Source organism: Spermophilus citellus (assembly GCF_964194105.1).
Source record: "Spermophilus citellus genome assembly, chromosome: 4".
Classification (NCBI taxonomy): Eukaryota; Metazoa; Chordata; class Mammalia; order Rodentia; family Sciuridae; genus Spermophilus; species Spermophilus citellus.
This window is the reverse complement of record NC_138185.1, coordinates 30,048,592-30,074,099: the sequence shown is the minus strand read 5'-3', so window position 1 is coordinate 30,074,099 and position 25,508 is coordinate 30,048,592. Positions and strand designations below refer to the sequence as shown.

Here is a 25,508-nt window from a genome sequence, read left to right as displayed (position 1 = left end):
CTGCCAGCCTTGTCTTTGAATTGATGCGTTTAGGCCATTAAGGCTCAAGGGTTTTATTGAGAAATGATTTGGATTCCCCATCATTTGGGTTTATTTCTAGTTTTTAATTTGAATTAGTTTCTTCTTTCATTTACTAGTCCTTTAGTGTAGTTTCTCCCTTTGCTGGCTTTCACTTTTTTTTTTTTTAATTTCTGTTTCATCTTCATGGAAAATCTTGTTGAATGTTCTATAGTGCAGGCTTTCTAGTTGCAAATTCTTTTAACTTTTGTTTATCATGGAAGATTTTTATTTCATCCTCAAATCTGAAACTATGCTGGGCATAGGATTCTTGGTTGGCATCATATCCTTTCAGAGTTTCATGTATATGTTATTCCAGGACCTCCTACCTTTGAGGGTCTGGGTTGAGAAATTAGCTGAGATTCAAATTGCTTTCCCCCTACACATAATCTGATATTTTTCTCTTATAGCCTTTAAAATTCTATCCTTATTCTGTATGTTAGTCATTTTCATTATAATGTGCCTTGGTTTGGGTCTGTTGTAATTTTGTACATTTGGGGTCCTGCAAACCTCTTACTATATTTGATTTTCCATTTCATTCTTTTGGTGTGAGAAATTTTCTGATAGTACTCATTGAGAAGATTGTGCATTTTTTTGGTTTGTATGTCCATGCCTTCATCTATCCTGATAAAAATCTTAAATTTGGTCTTTTCATGTTATCCCATAGTCTTGAATTTCTGCTCATGGTTTCTTAACATCTCTCTGTGATCAACTCCATTTTCAAAATTATATATTTTGTCTTCATTGCCTGATGTTCTGTCTTCCAAGTAGTCTAATCTGTTGGTGATGCTTTTTATTGAACTTTTAACTTCGTTTATTGTTTTCTTCATTTTGAGGATTTCTGCTTGGTTTTTTTCTGCCTCTTTACTGAAGTGATTTTTCACTTCCTGTATTTTCTGATTTCATTTCTTATAGCATTCTTTACTTCACAGATTAGTTTAACTATGTCCTTTCTAAACGACTTCTGACATTTCTTCTACTGTAATGTCGATGGATTCTGTTATTAGAGTATCTTGGTTTGTTTCGGGCACTTTGTTCACTTGTTTTTTCATGTTGTTTGTGTGTCTACCCATCTAATAGTATGGATCTGAGGCAGTAGAGTTTCTACCCTGTAGACTTATAGTGTTCCTGAAGGTTTCCAGTCTCACTGTTTACAGGGAGACAAATAAGAACAACAATATACAGCATTAAGCCAAATAATTCCTATTATGGTGTCTACAGTGTTAATTATCACAATAAACAGAAATGATACGATCAGTTATTGCCTACAATAAAAACAGCAAGTTTGCAAAAGGGTTTATAATTTCAAATGGACAGGGAGAGAACAGAAGTGATATAGGATGTGATGATTATGAGGGAGGAGGAAAGAGGAGTAAAAAATTAAAGGAAGAGTGAAAGAAAGAACAATAGAGATTGGCTGTTAGCAGAGGAAAAGAGAATCAAGAGCAATAAATAAGAGAAAAAATATAGTAAAAAATTTTTAATTAAAAATAAAAATTAAAGAATATAAAACAAAACTAAGTACTAATTAATCCTTCTAGTTCACAAAACACTAATCCATAAAAAACTGACTTCAGAAATACTAGAAATGAGGGGGAAAATATGAATATGTATAAATGTCCATGTATCATTAAGATCACAATTAAACAGAGAAAAAGAATTTAAAAGATCTTGATGAAAAGTTAAAGAATTCTTTTTGTTGGACACTTCATAATATTCTCAGCTTCTCAGCAGTTTTAGGTGGGGTCATCTGGAACTTGAGTCTCCACCCTGTGAATGCTGGAGTGAGGTAATCCCATAGGCCAAATTCCTGGAGGCAAACTTTAGGCTAAGGTGGGCTCCAGGCTCTTCGCGGAATGCCAGTTGGTCTAGAGATTTTAAATCAGTGCACCTCCAGCACCCAGTACTTGCTGGTCCACACTGGATGACTACTCCAGGGATCTTCCTTGGATTCTGCTCTGTTGGTGGGATTGCCAATTCTTAGTCCTACATCACCTTTGGACTCCAGGTTTCCTGGTCTGGCGTTCACTCTCCAAATAATAAGATACGTATGGAACTTCTCTCCCACCTCTGCCCTTCCAGGTTCCAAGCCAGATGCATCTCTCAGCCAGTCCTGCTAGTGTCGGATTGGAGGGGGAGGGTAGAGCCAGGGGATTTCCACTACCCATTGTCTCCTGTGGAAACCTCTCTCCACATTTGATTTTTCTCCTGGTCACTTAAGCACACTCTATATCATGTAGTGTGTGTTCACTAGGCCTGTATTTCAGGGCAGACTCAGGTTTGCCAGGAATTGGCCCCTTCAGCTGCTGGCCCCCACAAAACGCCTGCAAAATGGTTCCTTCCTTTGTCCCCTAAATGCTACCTGGAGAGATGGTGGCTTCTTTCCCCCATGCACACGCATATTGTACAGCATGTCTTTCAAGTTTGCCAGGCAATGTCCTTGATGTCTAAATGCTCCATACCCTGACACTCCTCTGGCCTCCCATATCGTGAGTTCCTTTAATTCCCTTATGCCTCCACTTTGCTCTTGGAGGGACCATCTGGCTGGTAATCCCAGCCCAACTGTGGCACTGGCTATACCACCGGGGAATTCTTGCTTATTTTATTATATCCAACCTCCTAAGTTCCTGGTCTGCTATGAATGTCCAGTTTTAAATTCCAGTAAAGTACCCCCAGGTTTTGGTTCACCCACCTTACTGACAAGCTGCCTGTCTGCTTTCTTGGTTTCAGTCCACGGAACAGCCAGGAAAGCCACCTCCTCTACTCCACCACTATGAAAATCTTATTTCTTTTGGTATCCTTTTAACAAGGACTTTTATAAGGAAGAGCTTGTTTTTTTAAAATGATATCATTCTTTTCCTTTTATGGACACATTTTCGCTATCAGATCGCTTTCCCCAATCCTAGATCTCAAATATTTCTTTCTGTTTTTGCCAACTGTATGATAATTTTACATTTTGTATGTAAGACAATGGTCCACTTGGGGAGTTACTTTGTGTGTGTGAGATTATGATCAAAGTTCAGTATTTTGCCTATGGATGTCCTGTTGCTTCAACACCAGTTGTTGGAAAGACTGTCCATTGAATTATTTTTCCACATTTCTCAATATTTATTTAGGCATAAATATATAAGTCTGTTTCTAGATTCTCTGTTCTGTTCCATTCATCTATGTGTCTGTCCTTTTGCCAATAGTACACAGTCTTAATTATTATATTGTCATTAAATTGAGTAGACTGAATCTTCTCCCTTATTGCTTTTTAAAACTTGTTTTAGCTATTTTAGTTCTTTACCTGTCTTTCTTACCGGAATTTTGGTAGGAATTATGTTAAATCTGTTTATCAATTTGGAGAAAATAGTTTTACTCTTCAAATGCATGAACACAGTTTGCCTCTGCATTTATTTAGATCTTAATTGATTTATTTAATCAAAATTTTATTGTTTTCAGCATTGAAGTTCCATATATATCTTATTGGATATAGTCCTTTTATTTTATTTTTTTAACAATTGTATAAATTCATTGTATTTTTAATTTCAGTATTCACATGTTCATTGTTAATTGATTTTTGTATGTTTATTTTTTATCTTGCAGCTTGTTAGACTCACTTATTAGTTCTGGAGGTTTGTTGGGTTTTTTTGTTTGTTTTTATAGGTTCTTGGGGTTTTTTTTGTTTCTAGTGGATAGTGATGTTGTCGGCAAATAGGAGCAGTTTAATTTCTTCCTTTCTGATGTGTATGCCTTTTATTCCCTTTTCTACTTTATTGCACTGGCTAGAACTTCCAGCACTATGTTGAATAAGAGTGGTGAAAGCAGATATCCTGCCTTGTTCCCGGTCTTAGGGGGGTAAGTATTCAGTCTTTCACCATTAAGAATAATTTACAGTTTTTGTTGTTATCTGGTTGAAATGTGTTAGTGTTTTATAGGTGCTTTTCATCAAGTTAAGAAGGTTCCCTTCCATTTCTAAATTTCTGCAAATTTTTAATCATAAATGGATGTTGACTTTTGTGAAATGCTTTTTATGCATCAGTTGATACGACCCTGTGATTTTTCTTCTTTAGCTATTTAATATGGTAGATTATACTGATTTTAAAATATTAAGCCCGCCTTACATCCCTGGAATAAACCCTATTTGATCATGAAATATCTGGACCTGAAGCATTCTTTCTTAAGAATTTTTTAAATGATGAGTTAAATTTCTTTAATAGTTGTAAAGCTGTTCAGATTATCTTTTTATTGGGTTAGTTGTGATAGTTTTTTTAGGAATTTGTGTGTTTTATTTATGTTGCTAAATTTATATGTGTACATATCTTTATTATCCTTTTGATGTCTGCAGAGTCTGTGGTAACATCATTTACTTAATTTTTGATACTGGTAATTTGTGTGTTTTCTCTGTTCTCTCCTTTCTCCTCTATCCCCCATGCTGGGGATCAAATCCAGGGGCTCTAGCATGCTACACAAGCACTTTTCCACTGATCTATACCCCAACCCCTGTGCTATACCCAACCCCTTTTTTCTTTTCTTTGTTATTCTTCCCAGAGGTTTGTCATTGATCTTTTCAAAAAACAAACTCAGATTTTTGTTTCACTGATTTTTCTCTATTGTTGCCATGTTCAAATTTTGCCAGTTTCTCCTCCTTATTATTTACTTCCTTCTGCTTGACTTGGATTTTTTTTTTTTTTTTTTTACTCTTTTTCTAGGTTCTGAAGTAAGCATTTAGATTACTGACTTGAGATATTTTTCTCTCTTCTAATGTATACATTTAGTGCTGTGAACTTCCCTCTCAGCATTGCTTTACCAGTGTCCCACAGATTTTGATATGTTCTGATTTCATTTCCAATCAATTCAGTTTTTTTTTAATTACCCTGAGACCTTTTTGACCCATGGATTATTTTAAAATGTGTTGATTAGTTTCTAAGTGTTTGGGCATTTCTCCTATTAGGTTTCTGTTTCTAGTTTGATTCTAATGTGTTTAGTAACATAGTTGGTATGATTTCAGTTTTTTAAAGTTTATTGAGATCCATTTTATGGCTGAGCTTGTGGACTTTCTTGGGTACTTGAAAAGATTGTGCATTTTGCTCTTGCTCAATGGAATGTTCTATAAATTTTCATTAGATATTATGTTGTTGAATTTTTCTTTGTTCTTGCTAGTTTTCTATCTAGTTGTTCCAGCTTTTGTTGAGAGAAGGTTTTGAGCCTCCAAGCATAATCGTGGATTTGTCCATTTCTCCTTTCAATTCTCTTTCAATTCTTAGTTTTTACTTTACACATTTTGCAGCTCTGTTGTTATACTCATACATTCATAATTGCTATGTCTTCTTGGTGCATCGACCTTTTATCATTATGTAATGTTTCTGTCTCTGATAATTTTATTTGTTCTGAAGTCTAATATAGCCACTCCTACTCTGTTGATTAATACTTGCATTGTGTATTTTATTCTTGACAGCCTACCTAGATCATTATTTTTGAGGTGAGTTTCATGTAGACAGTATATTGTTGGGCCATATTTTTAATCCATTCTGCCAATCTTTGCATTTTCATTGGCATATTTAAACCATTTATACTTTCTAAAAAATTTTATACCTTTATTTTAGTCATTTAATTTTTTTATGTGGTGCTAGGGATCAAACCCAGTGCTTCATGTGTGCTAAGCAAGCACACTACCACTGAGCCACAACCCCAGCCCAAACCATTTATACCTAATGTAGCTATTTATAAATTAGGGTTTATGCCTGTTGGTGGGGGGAGTTTGGTGTTTTTTTTGTTGTTGTTGTTGTTTGTTTTGTTGAGGTAGGATCTCACTAAGTTGCCCAGGCTACCCTTGAATTTGTATGCCTGCTACCTCAGCTTCCTTGGGACCACACACATTCTGCCAGTCTAGGTCTGTCATTTTGATTTTTGTGTTGTTTGCTCTCTCTGTACCTTATTACTCTGTTACTTGAATTGTTGTCTGAAGTCCATTTGAAGTTTCCTGTAGTGTTTTGAGTTTATCTCTTTGTGCAGTATTTTCAGTAATTGCTGTAGGTATTTTATTATATGTGAAGCCTTCTGGTGTCATCATTTTACCAATTAAGTGAAAACTAAAAGTCTTACCTCCCTTTGTATCTCTTTAACTCTTATTTTTAATGTCTTCAATATTTCCTCTTCATACATTTAGAGTAATTTAGACAACTATATTTTTTCTTCAACCATCAAACAGAATTTAGAAAACTGAAAAAGTTTATTGTGTTTACCCATATTTTTGCTTGCTGTTTTTTTTCCTACTTGATGTTCCAGTGTTCCTTTTTTATCATTTCCTTTCTGTTAAAATAAGTTCATTTAAGTAACTTAATTTAGTCATTCTTCAGAGTAGACCTTCTGACAACAAATAATCTTTGTTTTCCTTTATATGATTTATGATTTCCTGAAGGATATTTTTGCTGGATGTAAGATTCTGAGTTGATGACCCTTTTATTTCAACACTTGAAAAATATGTAATATTCTTCTTATTTTTTAATTTTTATTTTTTAAATTTTTTACAGTTCTGGGGGTTGAATCCAAAAAGAACTTCACACATGCTAGGCAAGTGTTCCATGTAATTTCCTTCTTTCCTTCATTGTTTCTCATGAAAAATCTCTTATCTTTCAAATCATTTTCTTTCTAATGGTAACATGCATCCCTCTCTTGTTGGTTTCAGGTTTTTTTCTTTGTCTTTAGTTTTCAGAAGTTTCAGTAAGATGTACCTAAATATAGATCTATTTGGGTTTATTCTATTTGGAGTTTGCTCAGTATCTTGAATCTGTATATTTATAGCTTTGTACAAAATATGGGAATTTTTTAAGCCATTTCTTTGAGTACTTTGTCAGCCCTGCCCATTTTCTCTTTTCCCAGAAATTCAATGACATAAATGTTAAGTTTTTTACTTTAGTCCTCATGCTCCTGAGGCTCTGAATTTTTTGCTATTGCTTATTTATTTGCCCTTCATTCTAGTTTCTCTCTGTTGTTTTTATTGGCTATTTTCTATTATTCTGTCTTCTAATTCATGAATACTTTCCAGATTCTTCACCACTTTGCTATTGAACCCATCCACTAAGTTTTTAATTTCATTTCTTAGGTTTTTAAGTTCTGTAGTTTCAGTCTTATCATGTCTTCTGTTTCCTTACTGGGACTTTCATTATTTTCACTTGTTTCAGGCATATTCATAATTACTTTTTGGAACTTTTTTATGATGCCTGCTTTAAAATCCTTGTCAGACATTTCTGACTTTTTCTCTCATCAGTGTTGGCATTTGTTTTCTTTTTTCATTTAATTGACGATCTTCCTTGTTCTTGGTATGAATCATTTTCATTTGAAATCTGGACAGTCTAGATCTTATTTAAACCTTCTGTTAGCTGGCTTCCTTACGTCACTGACAGTAAAAAAGGTGGAGATATATAGTGTTGCCTCTTTAATGCCAGGTGAGGGTAGAAGCCCAGCTTTCCCTGCAGCCTCTGTTGACATGGGAGAGTTAGGAGGCTCCTTGTTATTAATTACCAAGATGGGAGGGAGTTCCAGCTCTCCACCAGGCTTTCACTGATATTCTGTGGCTGAGAAGTGCTTGTTGCTGCTTAAGGTATTAAAATTCTAATTATCCACCATATCTCCTCTGTCACTACTCCAGTGAGGGAAAGTATAGTTACCTCATTAGTGGAAAGAGGTGTAACTTAGGGTCCATATATTGTCTCCACCAATACTACAGAGGTGAGGCTTCATTACCACCTGGCAGTGTAAAATCCCAGCTTCCAAGGAAGACTGTTCTGACACTATCCCAGCAAACCACCTGGGGGCACCTCGTTATGTCTCAGTCAGGGTAGAAATCTAGGCTCTCCTTTTTACTTTAGCTGGCATGTGTAGGGATGTAGCTACAGTGTTTTTTGGGATATGTTTAGCTTGAAATAGAGCAATTATTACCTAAAAGTTTTCTGTCCCCCCAGGCTACCTTTTGGTGGTCCTTTGACTATAGAGAACAGATTTGTTGTGGCTCTTTGTTGGTCTTTATCTGTCGGCATTTCTGGTTTGCCAGTTTCTCTAGCTCTAAGTCTAAGATATGTAGACAAAGAAATCGCAGGGAACACACTGCTACACAGTTCCTTGAATCTCTTGAACTTTGTTGTATTTGTTGTATAAGTAATGTCCAGGGGTTTTAGTTGTGTTTAGCCTGAGAAGTAGGAGAATGAATGTATACTCCATCTTTCTAGAATCAGAAGTCTACTTGGATGTATTTTGATGGAGGTATAGACAGGAACTCTATTATCTTTTATCATTCAGTGTTTTAGTTAATAATGATAACTGACTTTTCTCATGTATACACTATGTGTTCAGGTTTTTCTCCAAGTGCTTTTCATATATTAAGTTACTTAATTCCTGTAAGACTCTATGAAGTAGTTACTAATGTTTTTCTGCTTTTATCAAATGACGAAATTGAGACATAGATAAGATAAATAGCATACTCAAAATTTCTGTCAAATTCATGATTAAATTCTAGGCCCTCTGACTCCATAAGCCTCTATTACGTGTGACCTGAGACAACTCTAGTAATAGTTCTTTATGCTTTCTATTATAGCACCTTGACTTTTCTTTCTGGAAGCTTATCATAGTTCTTTATCTTAGAATTCAGAAATTTTATTAAGATATGTGTACATATAGGTCTTTCACCAATAATAATTTTCTTTGGAACCCACCATATCCTTTTTATCAGAAGACTTAAATATTTCTACTACTCAGTAACATATTTTTGAAATTTAAAAAGTTTCCTCTTATCTACCCACTTAAAAATGTTTTTTTTAAAGACCGTGTTTCAAGAGACTAAAAATATACTTAGTAGGGCTAGGTTATGGCTCAGTGACAGAGCACTTGCCTCACACATGTGAGGCACTAGGTTCGATCCTCAGCACCACATAAAAATAAACAAAGATATTGGGTCCATGTATAACTAAAAATATGTTTTTTAAAAAGATACTCAGTAAAGAACAAATAAGTGAATTACTTCTGATTTGCCAAGAGCTTTCTTTTTTAATAAATTAGGGAAAAAATCATAGTTAAGCATGACGATTAATCTGTGAGAAACTGCTTGCACCTTAAGGCTTATGTCATAATTTATATGAAACTGGAAGACTTGCTTGGTTATAGCTCTTGATGTGAAAAAGAAAAGTGAGATGAACAAAAAAAAGTGTACTATGAAACCAGAGTCAGCATCCCTATTTACTGTGATTTTTAATCATTTCAAAAAGTAAATGAAGCCAAGCATAGTGGCACATACCTGTAATCCCAAGCAACTCACGATATTGAGGTAGGAATATCACAAATTCAAAGGTAGCCTTAGCAACTTAGCAAGGCCCTAAGCGACATAGCAAAACCCTGTCTCAAAATAAAAAGGTCTGGGTATGTGGCTGATTGGTTAAGCACCCCTGGGTTTAATCCCTGGTACCAAAAAATGAAAAAATGACAGTTACATAAAACAATAATTGCAAAAAAAAATGCATCACTGAGCTTATAAATATGAAGATTTAATCTATATGGCCATAATAGTGCAAAAAGTAGGGGATGAGGTGGGCATGGTGGAACATGCCTGTGGTAATCCCAGTTAGAGCACTGAGGCAGGAGGATTAAACTTCAAGGCTAGCCTGAGCAACTTTACAAGACCCTGTCTAAAAATAAAAAGGGCTGGGGGTGTAGATATCATAGAGTGCCCCTGGGTTTGATCCACAGTACAAAAAAAAAAAAAAAAAAAAAAACCCAGGGGAGGGGAAATGGAGTAAGGAAATATCAGATGGTAACTCAAAGCCACAGGTAGAAATGAAGAGTACTGGCCATGCATGGTGGCACATGGCTATAATCCCTGGGACTTGGGAAGCTGAAGCAGAAAGATGACAAGTTAGAGGCCAGCTTCAGCAACTTAGCAAAACTCTGTTTCATATTAAAAAATAAAGTAAAGGCCAGGGAGCTTAATGGTACAGCACCCCTAGGTTCAATCCCTAATACAGAAAGGAAGGAAGAAAGAGAGGGAGGATACTTGAAACAGTAAATATGTAGGTGAATATAAAATGTTCTGTAACTATATATTTTCTGTTTTGATCATATTTAAATGACAAAATTATAAAAGTAGTAATTATGACCTATATTATTGGGTTTATAAATATGTAGAATGTATGATGATGTTAAAAAGAACGAGTAGGAAAGGATGTATATATATTGGTACAAAATTCATGTGTTTTACTGGAATTAAGTTAGTATTACTCTAAAATATATTGTAATAAGATATTATAATCCCTAGAGTAACTACTAAAAACTAAAATATATATAGTTTAAAAATCAACAAAACACTCTTGAGCATATGTCATAAAGATAAAAACTTAGGTTTACACAGAAACGTGTGCCTGTATTACAAATAAAACATAACAGTTTTATTTATTTATTTATTTGTAAATAAAACATAACAGTTTTATTTGTAATAGCCAAAATCTGGAAACAACCAAGATGGCCCTCAACAGGTGAATGGTTATACAAACTGTAGCACATACAGACCATGTAATACTGCTTAGCAGTAAGAAGAACAAACTGTTGATACACACAGTAGCTTAGATAAATCTCCAAAAAAAAATGCTGAAATTCTAGAATGTTAGATACTTTGATTCCACTGGTATATCATTTTTGAAATAAAAAACTTTAGAAATGGAGGATTTCTTGTTGTTGCCAGAAGTTAGGTATTAATGGTGAAGGTGAAAGGTAGAAGTGTGTGGTTATTAAAAGGGTAACACTAGGGATCCTCATGATGTGGGCACTGTTCAGTATCTTACCTATTATGATAGATACAGAGCACAAATTAGTACAAATAAGTAGAGAAATCAGAATAAGATTGGTGAATTCTGTCATCATTCATACTGTTTGTGATATGATATTATAGTTATATATAATTAATATATAGTTGTGATATTATATGTATAGTTAATTATAACCATCATGGGAAACTAGGCAAGATATACAAAGGATTTCTCTGTGTTATTTCTTAGAACTACCTATGAATCTGTAATTACCTTAATAAAATTTTATTTAAGAAAAAAATGTTTTAGATTTCAAAAAATTAAATGGTACACTAGAAAAATACCTACTTAATAAGAGGTCAGAAAAAGAACATGAGACTTCTAGAAAACAAATAATAAAATGGCACACAAATCCAGTCATAGCCATAGGAACATTGAATGTATTAACACTCCAGTTAAAAGGCAGAGATTGACAGACTAGATTTTTTTAAAAATTAAGATCCATTTCTGAACTGTCTACAAGAGACAGTTTAGATTCTAAGATACAAAATTATGGAAAAAGATATCTTTATTTCCTTCTTTAAAAATCTTTTACCCCATATTTTTATTGGTGCTTTATAGTTGTACAGAAAGTGGAACTTGTTATATAATAATATATGCACACAGTATAATAATATAATTTGATTGACCAGTGTCATCCCTCCCCCTGGTCCTTTTACTGATATTCAGTTTTCATGAGATTTACTCCCCACCTTTCTTTTCCTGTTTTTCTCTGTAGCTTCCACATATAAGAGAAAACATACAGCCCTTGATTTTTCTGAGTTTGGCTTATTTCACTTAACATCATTCTCAAGTTCCATCCGTTGGAAAAAGATCTTAGAAACAGTATACATAAGATAACTGCTACTGGGCTGGGGGTGTGGTTCAAGCGGTAGCACGCTCGCCTGGCGTGTGAGGGGCCTGGGTTCAATCCTCAGCACCACATACAAACAAAGATGTTGTGTCTGCCGAAAACTAAAAAATAAATATTACAATTCTCTCTCTCTCTCTTTTTAAAAAAAAAAAAAGATAACTGCTACTATCAGGCAAAATATATTTTAAGACAAAAACATTGCTGGAGATAAGGAGGAACGTTTTATAATAAAATGGTCAACTCATCCCCTAAGACCTAAGCCCCAAAATACATAATGCAAAAATGGACAAAATTAAAGAGAAAAATAGATACAGTACAGTCAGGTTTACATAGCTGTGGGTTCTACATTCTCAACCAACCATGGATCAGATATATTGAAAAAAAAAGACTATCTATACTAAACATATGCAGAGTTTTTTTCTTGTCATTATAACAACTATTTACATAGTATTTACATCATATTCAGTATTATAGTTAATCCAGAAATAATTCAAAGTATACAGGAGGATGTGAATGGGTCATATTAAATACTACATTTTTTATGACAGATTTAACATCCATAGATTTTGGTATGAGTGGTTGGTAGGGGGATCCTAGAACTAATCTCCCTCAGCTATTGAGGGACAACTGTAACTAAACAATAATAATTGAGAAATTCACTTCATCACTCTCAGTAATAAGTTAAAAAATCACCAAGCATATATAAGAATTGAACACATTCAATCACCAACTTGACTCACATTTATAGTACGCTATCTAATGACTATAGAATACACATTTTATTTAGCACACATGGAACATCATTCCCCAAGGTATACCATATTCTAGGTAAAAGGTTGATGAAAAGGTTTTTTTTTGTTTTGTTTTGTTTTGTTTTGTTGTTGTTGTTTGTTTTTTGTGTGTGGTACTGGGGATTGAACCCAGGGGTACTCTACCACTGAGCTATATCCCAGACCTTTTTTTTTTTTTTTTTTTTTTTTTCTTTTTGAGACAAGGTCTTCCTAAATTGCTGAGGGTCTCATTAAGTTACACAGCCAGACCTCAAACTTGTGAATCTCCTGCCTTAGCTTCCTAAGTAGCAGGGATTATAGGTGTGATCCACAACACCCAGTTAATGGTAAAAAGTTTTTTAAAGGGCAAAAAAGTAATGTTTTGGGCTTGCTCTTTATAAAACTTGAATATAAGAACTAAAATTCTTAGAAGAAAACATGGGAGTACATCTATATGCCTTCATATTTGATAATGGAGTCTTAGATGTAATAATACCAAAAACCACAAGTGACAAAAGGGGAAAAAAAGCAAGAAAAGATAAATTGAACTTTATCAAAATTTAAGTTTTTTGTACATTGAAGGAAATTATCAAAAAAGTAAAAAGACAACCTACAAAATTGGGGAAAATATTTGCAAATCATGTGTCTAGAAAGGACTAAGCATCCAGAATACATTAAGAATTCTTAAAACTCAATAACAGAAAGACAATCCAGTTTTAAAATAGGTGAAGGACTTGAATAGTCTTTCTCCAAAGAAGATGTGTAAATAAAGTAAGCATGTGAAAAGATGTTCAACATTATTAGTCATTAGGGAAACAAAAAACCTCAGAAATGACTAGGCAAGAGAGGCTGGGGCTGGAAGATCTTGAGTTCACACCCAGCCTTGGCAACATAGTGAGACCTTGTCTCAAAACACGCACACACACACACACAGACACGCATAGATAATACTTCACATCCATGAAGATGAGTATTTAAAAAAAAAAAAAAGTGAGCTGGGGATATAGCTCAGTTGGTTGAGTCCTTGCATGCACAGGGCCCTGGGTTCAATCCCCAACACATCACAAGAGGCTGGGGAGGCTGAAGCAGGAGGATCGTGAGTCTCAGCAAGATCGAAGCCAGTCTCAGCAACTTAGCAAAAACCCTGTCTCTAAAAAGCTGGGGATGTGACTTAGTGGTTAAGCATTCCTGGGTTAAATCCCTGATTTAAAAAAAAAAGAAAGAAAGAAAGAAAAGAAAGAAATTAATTTAAAACAAGGGTTGATGATATGAAAAAATTTGAACCCTCGTACATTGCTGTAATTATTGTAATGATGTAAAATGGTATCACTTCTGTTTGGTTTTTCCTCAGAAAGCTAAACAGAATTTACTACATGACCCAGCAATTCAACTCCTAAGAATATACCCAAAAGAATTGAAAACAGAGACTGAGACAATCCTTATACACAAATAATCTTAACAACACTATTCACAATAGCTAAAGGTTGAAAGACCACAAATGTTCATCAGCTGATGACGAAATACTGTCATTTCACCCATAAAAATAAGATAAAGTGCTAATTAATACATGCTACAATGTGGATATATTTCAAAAACATTTTGGTAAGTGAAAGAAACCAGATACAAAAGTCCTATAACTTAGGATTCCATGTATACAAAATATCCATAGTGGCTAAATCTATAGAATCAGAAAACAGATTGATGATTGCCAGGGGGAGAGAGTATATAAGAAGTAACTGCTTGATGGATAGAGGTTTGTTTTTGTTTGGTTTTTTAAAGTATTTTTTAGTTATACATGGACACAATATCTTTATTTTGCTTATTCATTTTTATGTGGTGCTGAGGATTGAACCCAGTGCCTCACATGTGCAAAAGCAAGTGCTCTACCACTGAGCCACAACTCCAGCCCTGGGTAGAGTTTTATCACACTTGGAGTGATGAAAATGTTTTGAACTCCTATACAGCGAATGGTTGCATAACATTATGAATGTCTTAAACACCACTTGTTTGTTGATTTTAAGATGATTAGTTTTAAAATTTATTTTTGTTTTTATTTTTTGTTCCTTGGTAGCTGAAATTATAGGTGTGCATCACCACACCCAGTCATGGATGCATTTTTTAAAATTATATATTAACTTTTTTTATGTACTGTGTATTGAACCCCAGCATGCTCTGAGCCATACCCCCAGCCCTTTTTATTTCTTATTTTGAGACAGGTTCTCACTAAGTTTCTGAGGCTGTCCTTGAACTTTAGATATTCCTGCCTCAGCCTTCCAAGTTGCTGGGTTTACAGGCATGCACCTCAGGGCCTGGCTTATATCTATTTAAAAAAAAATAATATATATATATATATATATATAAAGAAAGTCTAAAGTAGTTTTTCCTAAATTTTTTTCTTGGACACTTTTTATTTATAAGAAACAGATGTAGTTTTATGGTTTGTGAACAGGAAACTATAAAATACAGCATTATTAATTACTGGTGGCTCCCTTTCTAAGCATTTTTAAAGTAAAAGTAGAATACTAACTTCTGGTAATGTAATATTGTCCAGGGAACAGAAACTGACCGACCTAAGAAGAATATGACTACCAAATATGCTTTGAGAAAGGATGCTGCAGCTGTGGTATATTGTTTTAAACTCCAGTCTATATACTAATCTAAATCTCATGTAATCTGTCTTAAAACCTTCTTGCTGAGAAGTCCTATTGCTGATAAAATATTTAAATCTTCTTACCTTTGCTTATTTTTTATTTATTTGTTTGTTTTGTTTTTATAAATTAATTAGGTGATTTGAAATTAAAGCAACAAATTTCAGAACCTATGAATTACACTGGGGGAAAAAGTGATTTTCGTGTAAATAAGTCAGAAATTCCAAGATACAACGGTGCATTCTCTACAAGTTCCATTTTTCTTCTTCTCTCCCACAAGGAGCAATTACTAAAGAACTTTTTGCATCATAAGACCTCAATAGCAAAGCATTATTATTACTCAAATGATGAATATGTAGTTCTTTCCATGCTGAGTAGTATATATACTATCCAGCCCCCGGGATCACTGAGGCACATATCTCTTCTCTTTGATGACAGCACTACCTCTAATGTTTCATATGTTTGTATCTCCATTCAGAATTCTACAAGAGTTCCTTGATAGTACCATCCAGTGCAAGGACCCCTATAGGGTATCATTCTCATAGCACTGCATAGGGCTCACCCCAAGTTGGTCTAAATTGAGGACTTCTGTTGGTTTGGTTTCCAGTTCTTGCCTCTAGAGGCCAGGTTAGTAGACTGCTTGACACAAACCTTTGTAGTGTATGTGGAAGAACTCCCTGATAAAAGGGCACTTGGTTTGATGGAATCTTTTCCAGAGGCTTGGTCTTTATTGAGATTTCTTTATTCCTTGTATTTCACATGTAACTTCCTTCCTCAAACATGCATGCATGCATGAGTGCCCATACACACATACACCATACACATCCTAAAGCCTCAATATTTTTGTCCTCTTAGAGGATTTGTTGTTTGTTTTTGGTACTAGGATTGAATCTGGGGGTACTTTATCACTGAGTTATATCCTCAGCCCTTTTTATTTTTTTATTTTGAGACAGAGTCTCACTAAGTTGCTGAGGCTGACTTTGAACTTGAAGTCCTCTTGCCTCAGCCTCCCAAGTATGGGATTACAGGTGTGTGCCACTATGTCCAGCCCTCTTAGAATTTTTATACTCTTCAAATTCTATTCTTTTTATCCTTCTAAGAATTATTTGAAGTTAATAAGATAGGCATTTTCCTATTGAAAGGTGAGAAAATTTAAATATAGTTGGGACAGGTATTGACATTCACCTGGTGACATCCTGAAAAAAAGCATCCAGATTTACTGACACAAACAGTCCCTTTTTTTAACTACACCACTTTGTTGCCCTATTTCCTTTCTGTTAGCCAACCTAGCACAGATGTTTAAACTCTTATTTCCTAAGATGAGAAGTATTTTGCCAAGCCCTATTTGTCTAGAAGTGACATTTTTAGGGATTAAAGTACAGTCATCCAAGTCTTGACCATAGCAGGGGTCATCAAGTGTGGCCTTGTCCACAATGTAAAGTTGAAAGATAAGTTTTGTGCAGCTATAATTTTCTTATAACTCTGCAGCATATGTGCTGTGTATATTTGGCAAAATAATCCTTAGCTACATCTTCCCTTCCTAAGAAGATCTGAGCATAGGAAAAAGGAAATTATGTATTTTAAGTAAAAACTCACTTTAAGCAAAAATGGACAAAGATTTAAAACTGATTAATATCATATTTGGCAGTTCTTGGAGAAGAAATACTATGTGATGTAGTTACTCTTTGTAGCTGTTGATTTATTGGCTCAAGATATTAGAGACTGGATATGATACAAAACTAAAGGTTTGAATAAATTATAAAAGATTGTAAAAGTTTTTAAAGAAAGCAAAATTTGTGAAGGATTTCATATGTGATTGAGTTGATAAATTTATGGATTTTTATAGGTGCTAAATAGATAACAAAGATGAGTTAATGTTATTATAAAAATTATGTTCTGTGGTTCAAAGCTATTATACAAACTGTATGTTTTTTGTCTTGTTAATTTCATTTTGTATTTCCTTGTAAACATTGCCTGTTAGTGTTTTGCAGAAATACTACTTCTAACTAAACAACCTGAGTTAATTTAAGATAATAAGACATCACCCACAAGACAGATAATAGATAATGCTGACTCCCAATACTAGTGTTGATTCCAATTAAATTAAAGAGGTAACTGTAAAAATATAGACATTAATGTTAAAACCCATTACTCTCAATTCAAGACTGGTGGGACTGGCCTGCTGAATGTTTAAAGACCAAAACTCAGAGACTAAAGCCAAGGAAGTAAAAAAGCTAATGAGAAAAGCCAGTATTTTGGCCCGGCCTCTAAATAGTCAACCAGGACCCAGGAATGACGGGACCCCTCTAAGGGCCCTGCAACTCTGATTAGTCACTCAACCTCCCACTTAGGTATCCTGAGGACCCTAGAGAACTGAAAACCAACCATTTTACATTTTGCAAAGAGGAGGGTTATTGGAGAGGGAAAATATCCCTGATGCTTCCAAGGGAAGTCATGTGTAGTCAGTAAGACCATAATAGTGAATAAGAACAAGGTCAATTTTTGACCAACTTGGTCTTAAACACCTGGCAGGAAAGTATAAGCAAAGAACAGTATGGGCATTTAAAGAAAAATGCTTTAGTCCTTTTAAATGTAACTTAATGTGCATTTGCATCAGCCCTACCAGAAGTGAGTAAAGTTTATAGAGAAAGGGTGCTTACACATGAGTGTCTGATAACTATCAAAAGAGACTCTGCAGGACTCAGGCTGTAGCTCAGTTTGCAGAGCGCTTGCCTAACGTGTGAGGCACTGGGTTCGATCCTTAGCTCCACATAAAAATAAACGAAGGCATTCTGTCCATCTATGGCTATAAAAAAAGAGGCTTTGCTAAAGTCATAAGTTTGTGCTTAGTTAAGTCTGATCTGACAGACTGTGCTTTTAAAAAACATCCATATCTTGAAATGTATAAGCAAATAAAACTATTAAAGCTTACTTAATTAGCCCCATCTAGCTGTTATCACTATTAGGACCTCTGGTAATTATACTTCTTCTCTTACTGATCAGCCCTTGCCTTTTAGCCTCCTAATAAAGTTGTATTTTCCAGATTACAACAATTCATATTAAAAGCATGACAAGACAAGGACTCCAACATATTCCAACAACTAAGACCAATCTCTCTTTGTCCCATTAGATGAGGCAGGAAGAGACTTTATGTCCCTGGGTAGATTAGGACAACATCTCATATCAGCCTAAAGTAGATACAAGAGCTGAACTTTTCCCCTTCTGCACCCCTTAAGAATAAGGGATCCAAGCCTTGGGTAGGATGCGGGGCAAGATAGAAATTTGGGATAAAAAGAGGTCTCAAAGGAAACACTCATGAGCAATTGAAATGCAGAAAGCACACTGGAACAATTCTAACTTCTAAGCAACAGTACCCTTGGCCTCCCTTGTAAAATAAGCAAAATGCACAAGCACAAGAAAAACTAGCACAAAATTATGGGGCACCTTATAAAATCAGGCAATACACCGTCACAAGAGAAATAACACAAAATCGTGTAATTCCACCTTAGCTCCACCTCTAGTTCAGCTCCTAGTACTAACCCTTTGTAAGTATTAACAAACCATATCATCAGGTTATTGTCTCTCTTTCTGGAGATAGCCTGCATTCTACCTAAAATACATATTCCTTGCTTTACTCCAAAGGCATCTCTCTTGAGATTGCCCACATTCTCCTTTGAATGTATATCTACTTTCCTAAATAAACCTCTTTCTATGCCTTTGGCAGGGGGAAAAAAATATATTAGGACTGGAAATTTTAAGTAATGATAAGACTTACATTTCAGAAACAGCCAGTCACCATCTCAATGGTGTCAACAGTGTAAGTATGATATAATTCTGAGAACTAACAAGAACACTAAATGTGTATAAATTTTTAAATTTTCTATGCATAAATAAAAGTAGTTTTATTTTCTTGGTAAGGCTTTTTTGTTCTGATTTTGGTAATAGTCATAGTTATAATTCAGTTATTCATCTTTTGTCTTAATAAGCAGGCTTGGCAGGAGTTTTTTTATTCTGTGAGGAATCAACGACAAGGGAAGTTCTAGTGAGAAGGTGTGATAAGTCATTTTATCACTATAGCTTATCACCTAAATGAGGAGTCAGGTTCCATTTATAAAATTTTAACTTTGGTAGTGATCATTAAGTATTACCAAGCAAATCTACAGAAATAGTCCCCTTTTAATATTTTAAAAACATTGGCTCTTTTCTTGTTATAAAAGTAATATAAGAAAGGTAGTAGAGCAAATTGATTGAGAGCACTGGCTTTGGAGTTGGAGGGACCCAAGCTCCTCTACATAGTTGACCAGACTATGTGACCAAAACACTCTCAGCTTTAGTTTCCTCATGTATAAAACAGGGAATAATTGTGGTACCCACCAGAAAAGTTTGATGTGATGATTAAATAAAATAATGCCAGTAAAATTATTACTACAGAGCCTGACTTGATAAAAGATGTTTAAAAAGAAGAGAATAAAATTCTAAGCCACTGTTAGTATTTTGATAAGTTGCCTTTCAGGCTTCTCTCTCTCTCTCTCTCTCTCTCTCTCTCTCTCTCTCTCTCTCTCTCTCGACAAAAGGTAACACTGCAGTTGAGAGGGTAATAGATTTGGCCAGTAAAGATTCATGTTGATTGACTCATAATATATATATATACACACACACACACACATTTGTATTTGCAAAATGGGTTTCATATTTTATGTGCAACCTTTGTTTCATTTTTCCCACATATTTTTATTTCTCTTGAATTAAAATTAACTAAAAACATCAGCTTTAATGACTCCATAAAATAATAACATATGATGTAATTGCTTAATCATCTCTTTGTAAGATATCTAAGTCAGATATTTTTTTGTTTGGGTGGTTATTTGTGGTTTTGGGGTTTGTTTGTTTGGTAATGGGGATTGAACCCAGGAGCATTTTACCACTGAGCTACATCCCCAGTCCTTTTAATTTTGTATTTTCAGACAGGATCTTATTAAGTTGCTTAGGGTACTGCCAAATTGCTGATGCTGGCCTCAAACTTTCAATCCTCTTGGCCTTAGCCTTCTGAGTCACTGAAGCCACTGCTTCTGGTCTGAGTTTTTAATACTTTTATTATTACTATTTAATACTATTTACTTACTATAATAATTACTATTTAATACTTTTACTATTATAAATATTAGGAATTTAAGAGTTGAATTATTAATTCAAAGGTTAAAGTTTGAAAATTCTCAAGATTTTTTTTTCCTTTTTGCACTTCTTTGAGGTTGAACATTTTTGTGTTTATTGATTATTGGCATTATTTCAGTGAAATATCTTAATGAATGAATGCAACTTGCAGAGCTTTTTCACAGGATCTCTATTCTCTAGAATAATGCCAGGTAAGTAAGCACGTAGTAAATATGTGATACAATGAATGAATGTCTGTCTGTCATACTTGTTTCAAATGAAGTCAAGCATTAGAAAACTTTTGCCTCTATACATCTTGGTTCTTAGTCTTGATACCTAATTCTTTTCCATTCTTTTCTTCCCCTACAGTTTATCCATGAGCTCAGATTTCCCACATTACAACTTCAGGATGCCTAATATTGGATTCCAGAATCTGCCTCTCAACATATATATTGTGGTTTTTGGCACTGCTATATTTGTCTTCATCCTTAGTTTACTCTTCTGTTGCTACTTGATTAGGTAATTTTCATTTTATGTTACTTCAGAATATGTTAAGCAATCAAGTTCTACCCTAAGATTTTTTCATATATGTGTATATATTCATATATATATGAATATATGCACATATTTTTATATATTCATATATAACATATATATATGTTAGCTGTAGATGGACACAATACCTTTATTTTGTTTATTTAATTTTTTTTAATGGGGTGCTGGGGATTAAACCCTGTACCTCACACATGCTAAGCAAGCTCTCTATCACTGAGCCACAACCCCAGTCCTACCCTCAGATTTTAAAATATTTAAACTTAAATGTGATAATGGCAAATTTTCTAAAAGTTAATATGCTTATTGTTTTAATCTTCTCTGAGTTACTAATCAGTAATACACCTTTATGCAGTCTTCAGTCCTATTTACTGTTAAGTCTCTTATAGGAGAAAATTGTCTTTATTAATTTGTCCTCCATGTGAGCACCTGGTCCAACTATACTTTACATCATTGTCTGTTTTCAAAAAAAAAAAAATATTTTCACAGGGATTTCAAATTGTTTTTTGAAAGGGTGTTGCATCATTGTTAGCTAAAGTCATTAGGGATCAGCAGTGTCCAAGACAAGACCCATGCCTTTAAAAAAGCTCCTTGTGGTCCCTCAAGAAGATTTTAAACTCCCAGTTGTTGTCCAGCTAGTTGAATAGTCAGATGATTGGTTATCCAAAAAAAACCACTACATATTCTACATTACCAATAGTACATGTAGAGACATTTGACAAAAGGTAACACTGCAGTTGAAAGGGTAATAGATTTGGCCAGTAAAGATTCATGTTGATTGACTCATAATTATTTAAGCATTTTTACTTTTTAAGTTTTTTAATAGTGTCTAATTTTCAAAACCAAGACTGAGACTATATAAAATTTTATATGATATTCTTCAAAGAACTTTTTGGAGGCCTAGAGTTGTGGCTCAGTGGTAGAGTGCTTGCCTGGCACTTGTGAGGCACTGAGTTCGATCCTCAGCACCACATAAAAATAAATAAATAAAATAAAGGTATTGTGTCTGTCTACAACTAAAAAATATTGGGGGGAAACAGCTTTTTGGAGCTGAAGACTGGGAAGGCGTAGCAGCAGGTAAGAGGAAAATCATGAAAGAGGCACCCCACAAGTATGATTTCAATGGATTGAGTCAGTTGTGTCAGCTGCTCCCAGGGAGGTCCAGTAAGATTTGAAAATTTCCCATCACCTTGAACAATTAGGTTTGTATCCATACTCTTTTAGAAAAGTTCAGGATAGGGGAATAAAGGAAGGCAAGCTATAATGTGGCAAAACCTGACTAGTGAGTGAAAATGGATACAAGACATATAATCTCTTTGAAGAAATTTGGCTGAAGAACTATTAGGTTTAGGGGAGAGGCAGAGGCTGTAAAATCAAGGAAGTATTTTGATGTTTGCTTTTTGTTTGTGTATGTGTGTGTGTTACTGAGGATTGAATGCCCAGCCCATTTTTTATTTTGAAACAGGATCTCACTAAATTGACCATGCAGGTCTTTTTTCTTTTTAAAGATTTGCCGTTTTTAAAAAAATTTGTTTGTTATTTTTTTAAATTTTTTTTCTTTTTAGTTACACATGACAGTAGAAAATATTTTGATATATCATACATACATGAAGTATAACTTCCCATTCCTGTGGTTGTACATGATATGGAGTTACACTGGTCATATATTCATATATGAACATAGGAAAGTTATGTCCAATTCATTATACTGGTTCATGCTGGTCTTGAGCTCACAATCCTCCTACCTCAACCTCCTGAGTCACTGGGATTACAGGCAGGCATACACCACCAACTAACCTGTGTGTATATATGTGTGTGTGTGTGTGTGTGTGTGTGTGTGTGTGTGTGTGTGTGTGTGTGCGTGTATTCATTCTTAAGTTTTAGGTGGACACATCTTTAGTTTACATTTATGTGGTACTGAGGATCAAGCCCAGTGCCTAGTGCATGCTAGGTGAGCACTCTACCACTGAGCCACAACCCCAGCCCCTATGTTTTGTTTTTAAAGATAGAAACCAGCTAGTTGTGGAGGATTTGTGAGAAAGAATAAATCATGTATGTTCAAAGAGACAAACCTAAGGAATACAGTGATATAGTCCTAAACAGAATACCTGTAGAGAATAATTGCTCATGTAAGTCAGTAAGTCTGGGAATGAGAGGGTTTGCATATGTGGCAGTCTTCCTTTATTTCCTGTGAAATAAAAAATTACAGTTGAAAATGATAGGGAGGTGGTGCATGTCTGTAATCCCAGATATTATGGAGGCTAAGGCAAGCAATTGGGAGTTCAAGACCAGCCTCTCAGCAACTTAGACCTTGTCTCAAGATAAAAAATTAAAAGGCTGGGGATGTAGTTCAGTGGTTGGGTACCCCTGGATTCAATCCCTAGTACTGCAAAAAAAAAGAAAAAGAAGGAAGGGAAAAGAAAAGAAAATGATGGAGAGAATGTGGTACTGTTAAACTTAAAGAGTGGCAAGGGTTTGAATCAACCACTTCATGGAAGCTTAGGATTCTAACCATGAACATATAGAAGGATTAGAGAACAATGTGGAGTGGCAGGCTGAGAATAGTCTTAGTGGCCATAAGCTACATGGTTTTGTCATTTTCTCCAGCACTGTTCAGCATTGTTAATCATGCTCTCTTACATATTTTTAAGATATTTATTTAGCAATGCAAAATGAAGTAGTATAATCTAAAATATTAATAATTAGTGGGACTTAAAGGAGTAATCAATAAGGGGAGTTAATTTGAGAATTTCCTAGAATAGATGGAGTTTGAGCCACAGATTGAAGAAATGGGAACATAATTGATCCCTCTTATGAGTGGAAGTAACAAGTTCTACTTTGGGAAAATATTCAGATGCAATGGAAAGATTCAGTTAAGCAAAAGGAAATTACAAATCAAGCCTCATTTTAATGAATTCTAATAGAGTTTATCTCTTTTCTTTATATGAAAATGTACTGTACACATTTTTTAGTAAAGAAGCAGACAAAAACTAGTAAGCATATAGATAATTTGAATAACATTATCAAAAAAACTAAAGAAACAATTCTATTTATAATATCCAAAATAATAAAATTCCTGGGAATAAAGAGGTGAAAATCTTTTTTTTTTTTTTAGAAAGAGAGAGAGAATTTTTAATATTTATTTTTTAGTTTTCGGTGGACACAACATCTTTATTTTATTTTTATGTGGTGCTGAGGATCGAACCCAGCGCCCCGCTCATGCCAGGCGAGCACGCTACCACTTGAGCACATCACCAGCCCAAGAGGTGAAAATCTTGTATTCCGAAAACTAAAAGCATTGCTGAAATAAATTAAAGAAGACTAAATAAATGGAAAGACATCCCAGGTTCATGGATTTAAAGACAATATTGCTGAGATCGTAGTATTCTTCCAAGTTGTTGATTCAATGCAATTCCTATCAAAATTACAATGACTTTTTTTCTTTTTTCCAGAAATGGAAAGATTATTCCTCAAATTCATTTAAAACTATGAGGGGTTCCAAATAGTCAAAATGATATTGAAAAAGAAAACAAAATACAAGGAATTACCTATCCTGTTTTTAAAACTTACTGCAAATGTACAGTAATCAATACATTGTCCTTTTGGCCTAAAGTTAGAAATTCAGCTGTCTCAGTGGCACACACCTGTAAACCCAGCATCTTTGGAGATTGAGGCAGAAGGATTGCAAGTTCAAAGCCAGTTTCAACAACTTAGTGTGGCACTTAACAACTCAGGTCTGTCTCTAATAAAATATTTGAAATGGGCTGAGGATGTAGCTCAGTGGTTAAAGCACTCCTGGGTTCAATCCTAGGTACCCAAAAAAAAAAAAAAAAAAAAAAAAAGAAAGAAAGAAACATAAACCAAAAGAATAGAATTGAGAGTCCATAATAAATAAACCTAAACATCTAAAATAAGAATGCCAAAATCATTCAGTGGGTAAAGAATTGTTTTTTTAAACCAGTAGTGCTGAGACAGCTGCATATTCACATGCAGAAGACTAAAGTTGAACCCTTGCTTCACACAATAATTTTAAAAATTACTCAAAATGGATCAGCGACCTAAATATTAAGAACTAAAACTATAAAATTCTTAAACATGGGGTAAATATTCATGACTTCAGATTGGCAGTGGGTTGGTACAAAAAGCACAAGCAACCAAAGGAAAAAAAAATGCAGTTGTAAAATATTTTAAAAGGTGAGGCCCAGTAACTGGGGAGGCTTAGACAGGAGGGTTACTTAAGCTCAGGAGTTTAAGACTTGCCTGGGAAACATAGTAAGATATCTCCTAAAAGATAATAATAATTATTATTAATAAAAACATTTGTGTACTAAAGAACATTATCAAGAAATCAAAGAGCTGGTGGGGAATAAAACAGTGATGCTGCTGTGGGAAAAAGTTTGTCAGTTCCTTAAAATATTAAATAGACTTATCATATTACCTAGTATTTTCATTCCTTGGTGGATACCTAAGACAAATGAAGAGATATGTCCACACAGAAACTTGTACGGGACTTTTTTTTGGTTTTGGTTTTGGTACCAGGAATTGAACCTAGGGGAGCTTAACCACTGAGCCACATCCCTAGCTATTTCTATTTTTTATTTTGAGACTGGGTCTCACCACGTTGCTGAGGCTGGCCTCAAACTTG

At 34.5% G+C, this 25,508-nt stretch overlaps 1 protein-coding gene across 2 annotated transcripts in view; it reads left to right on the top strand.

Moving 5' to 3' along the window:
- The window catches only part of RNF24 (ring finger protein 24), an 82,568-nt gene that overhangs the window by 33,908 nt on the left and 23,152 nt on the right, over nt 1-25,508 (top strand). The window contains exons 2-3 of one of the 2 annotated variants that reach the window (XM_081291584.1): nt 3,829-3,897; nt 20,681-20,830. In XM_081291584.1, the coding sequence (XP_081147710.1) occupies nt 3,842-3,897; nt 20,681-20,830 (206 nt within the window). In that variant the 5' untranslated portion in view covers nt 3,829-3,841. The remainder of the gene's footprint in view (nt 1-3,828; nt 3,898-20,680; nt 20,831-25,508) is intronic. The other variant, XM_081291585.1, reaches the window with a different exon arrangement.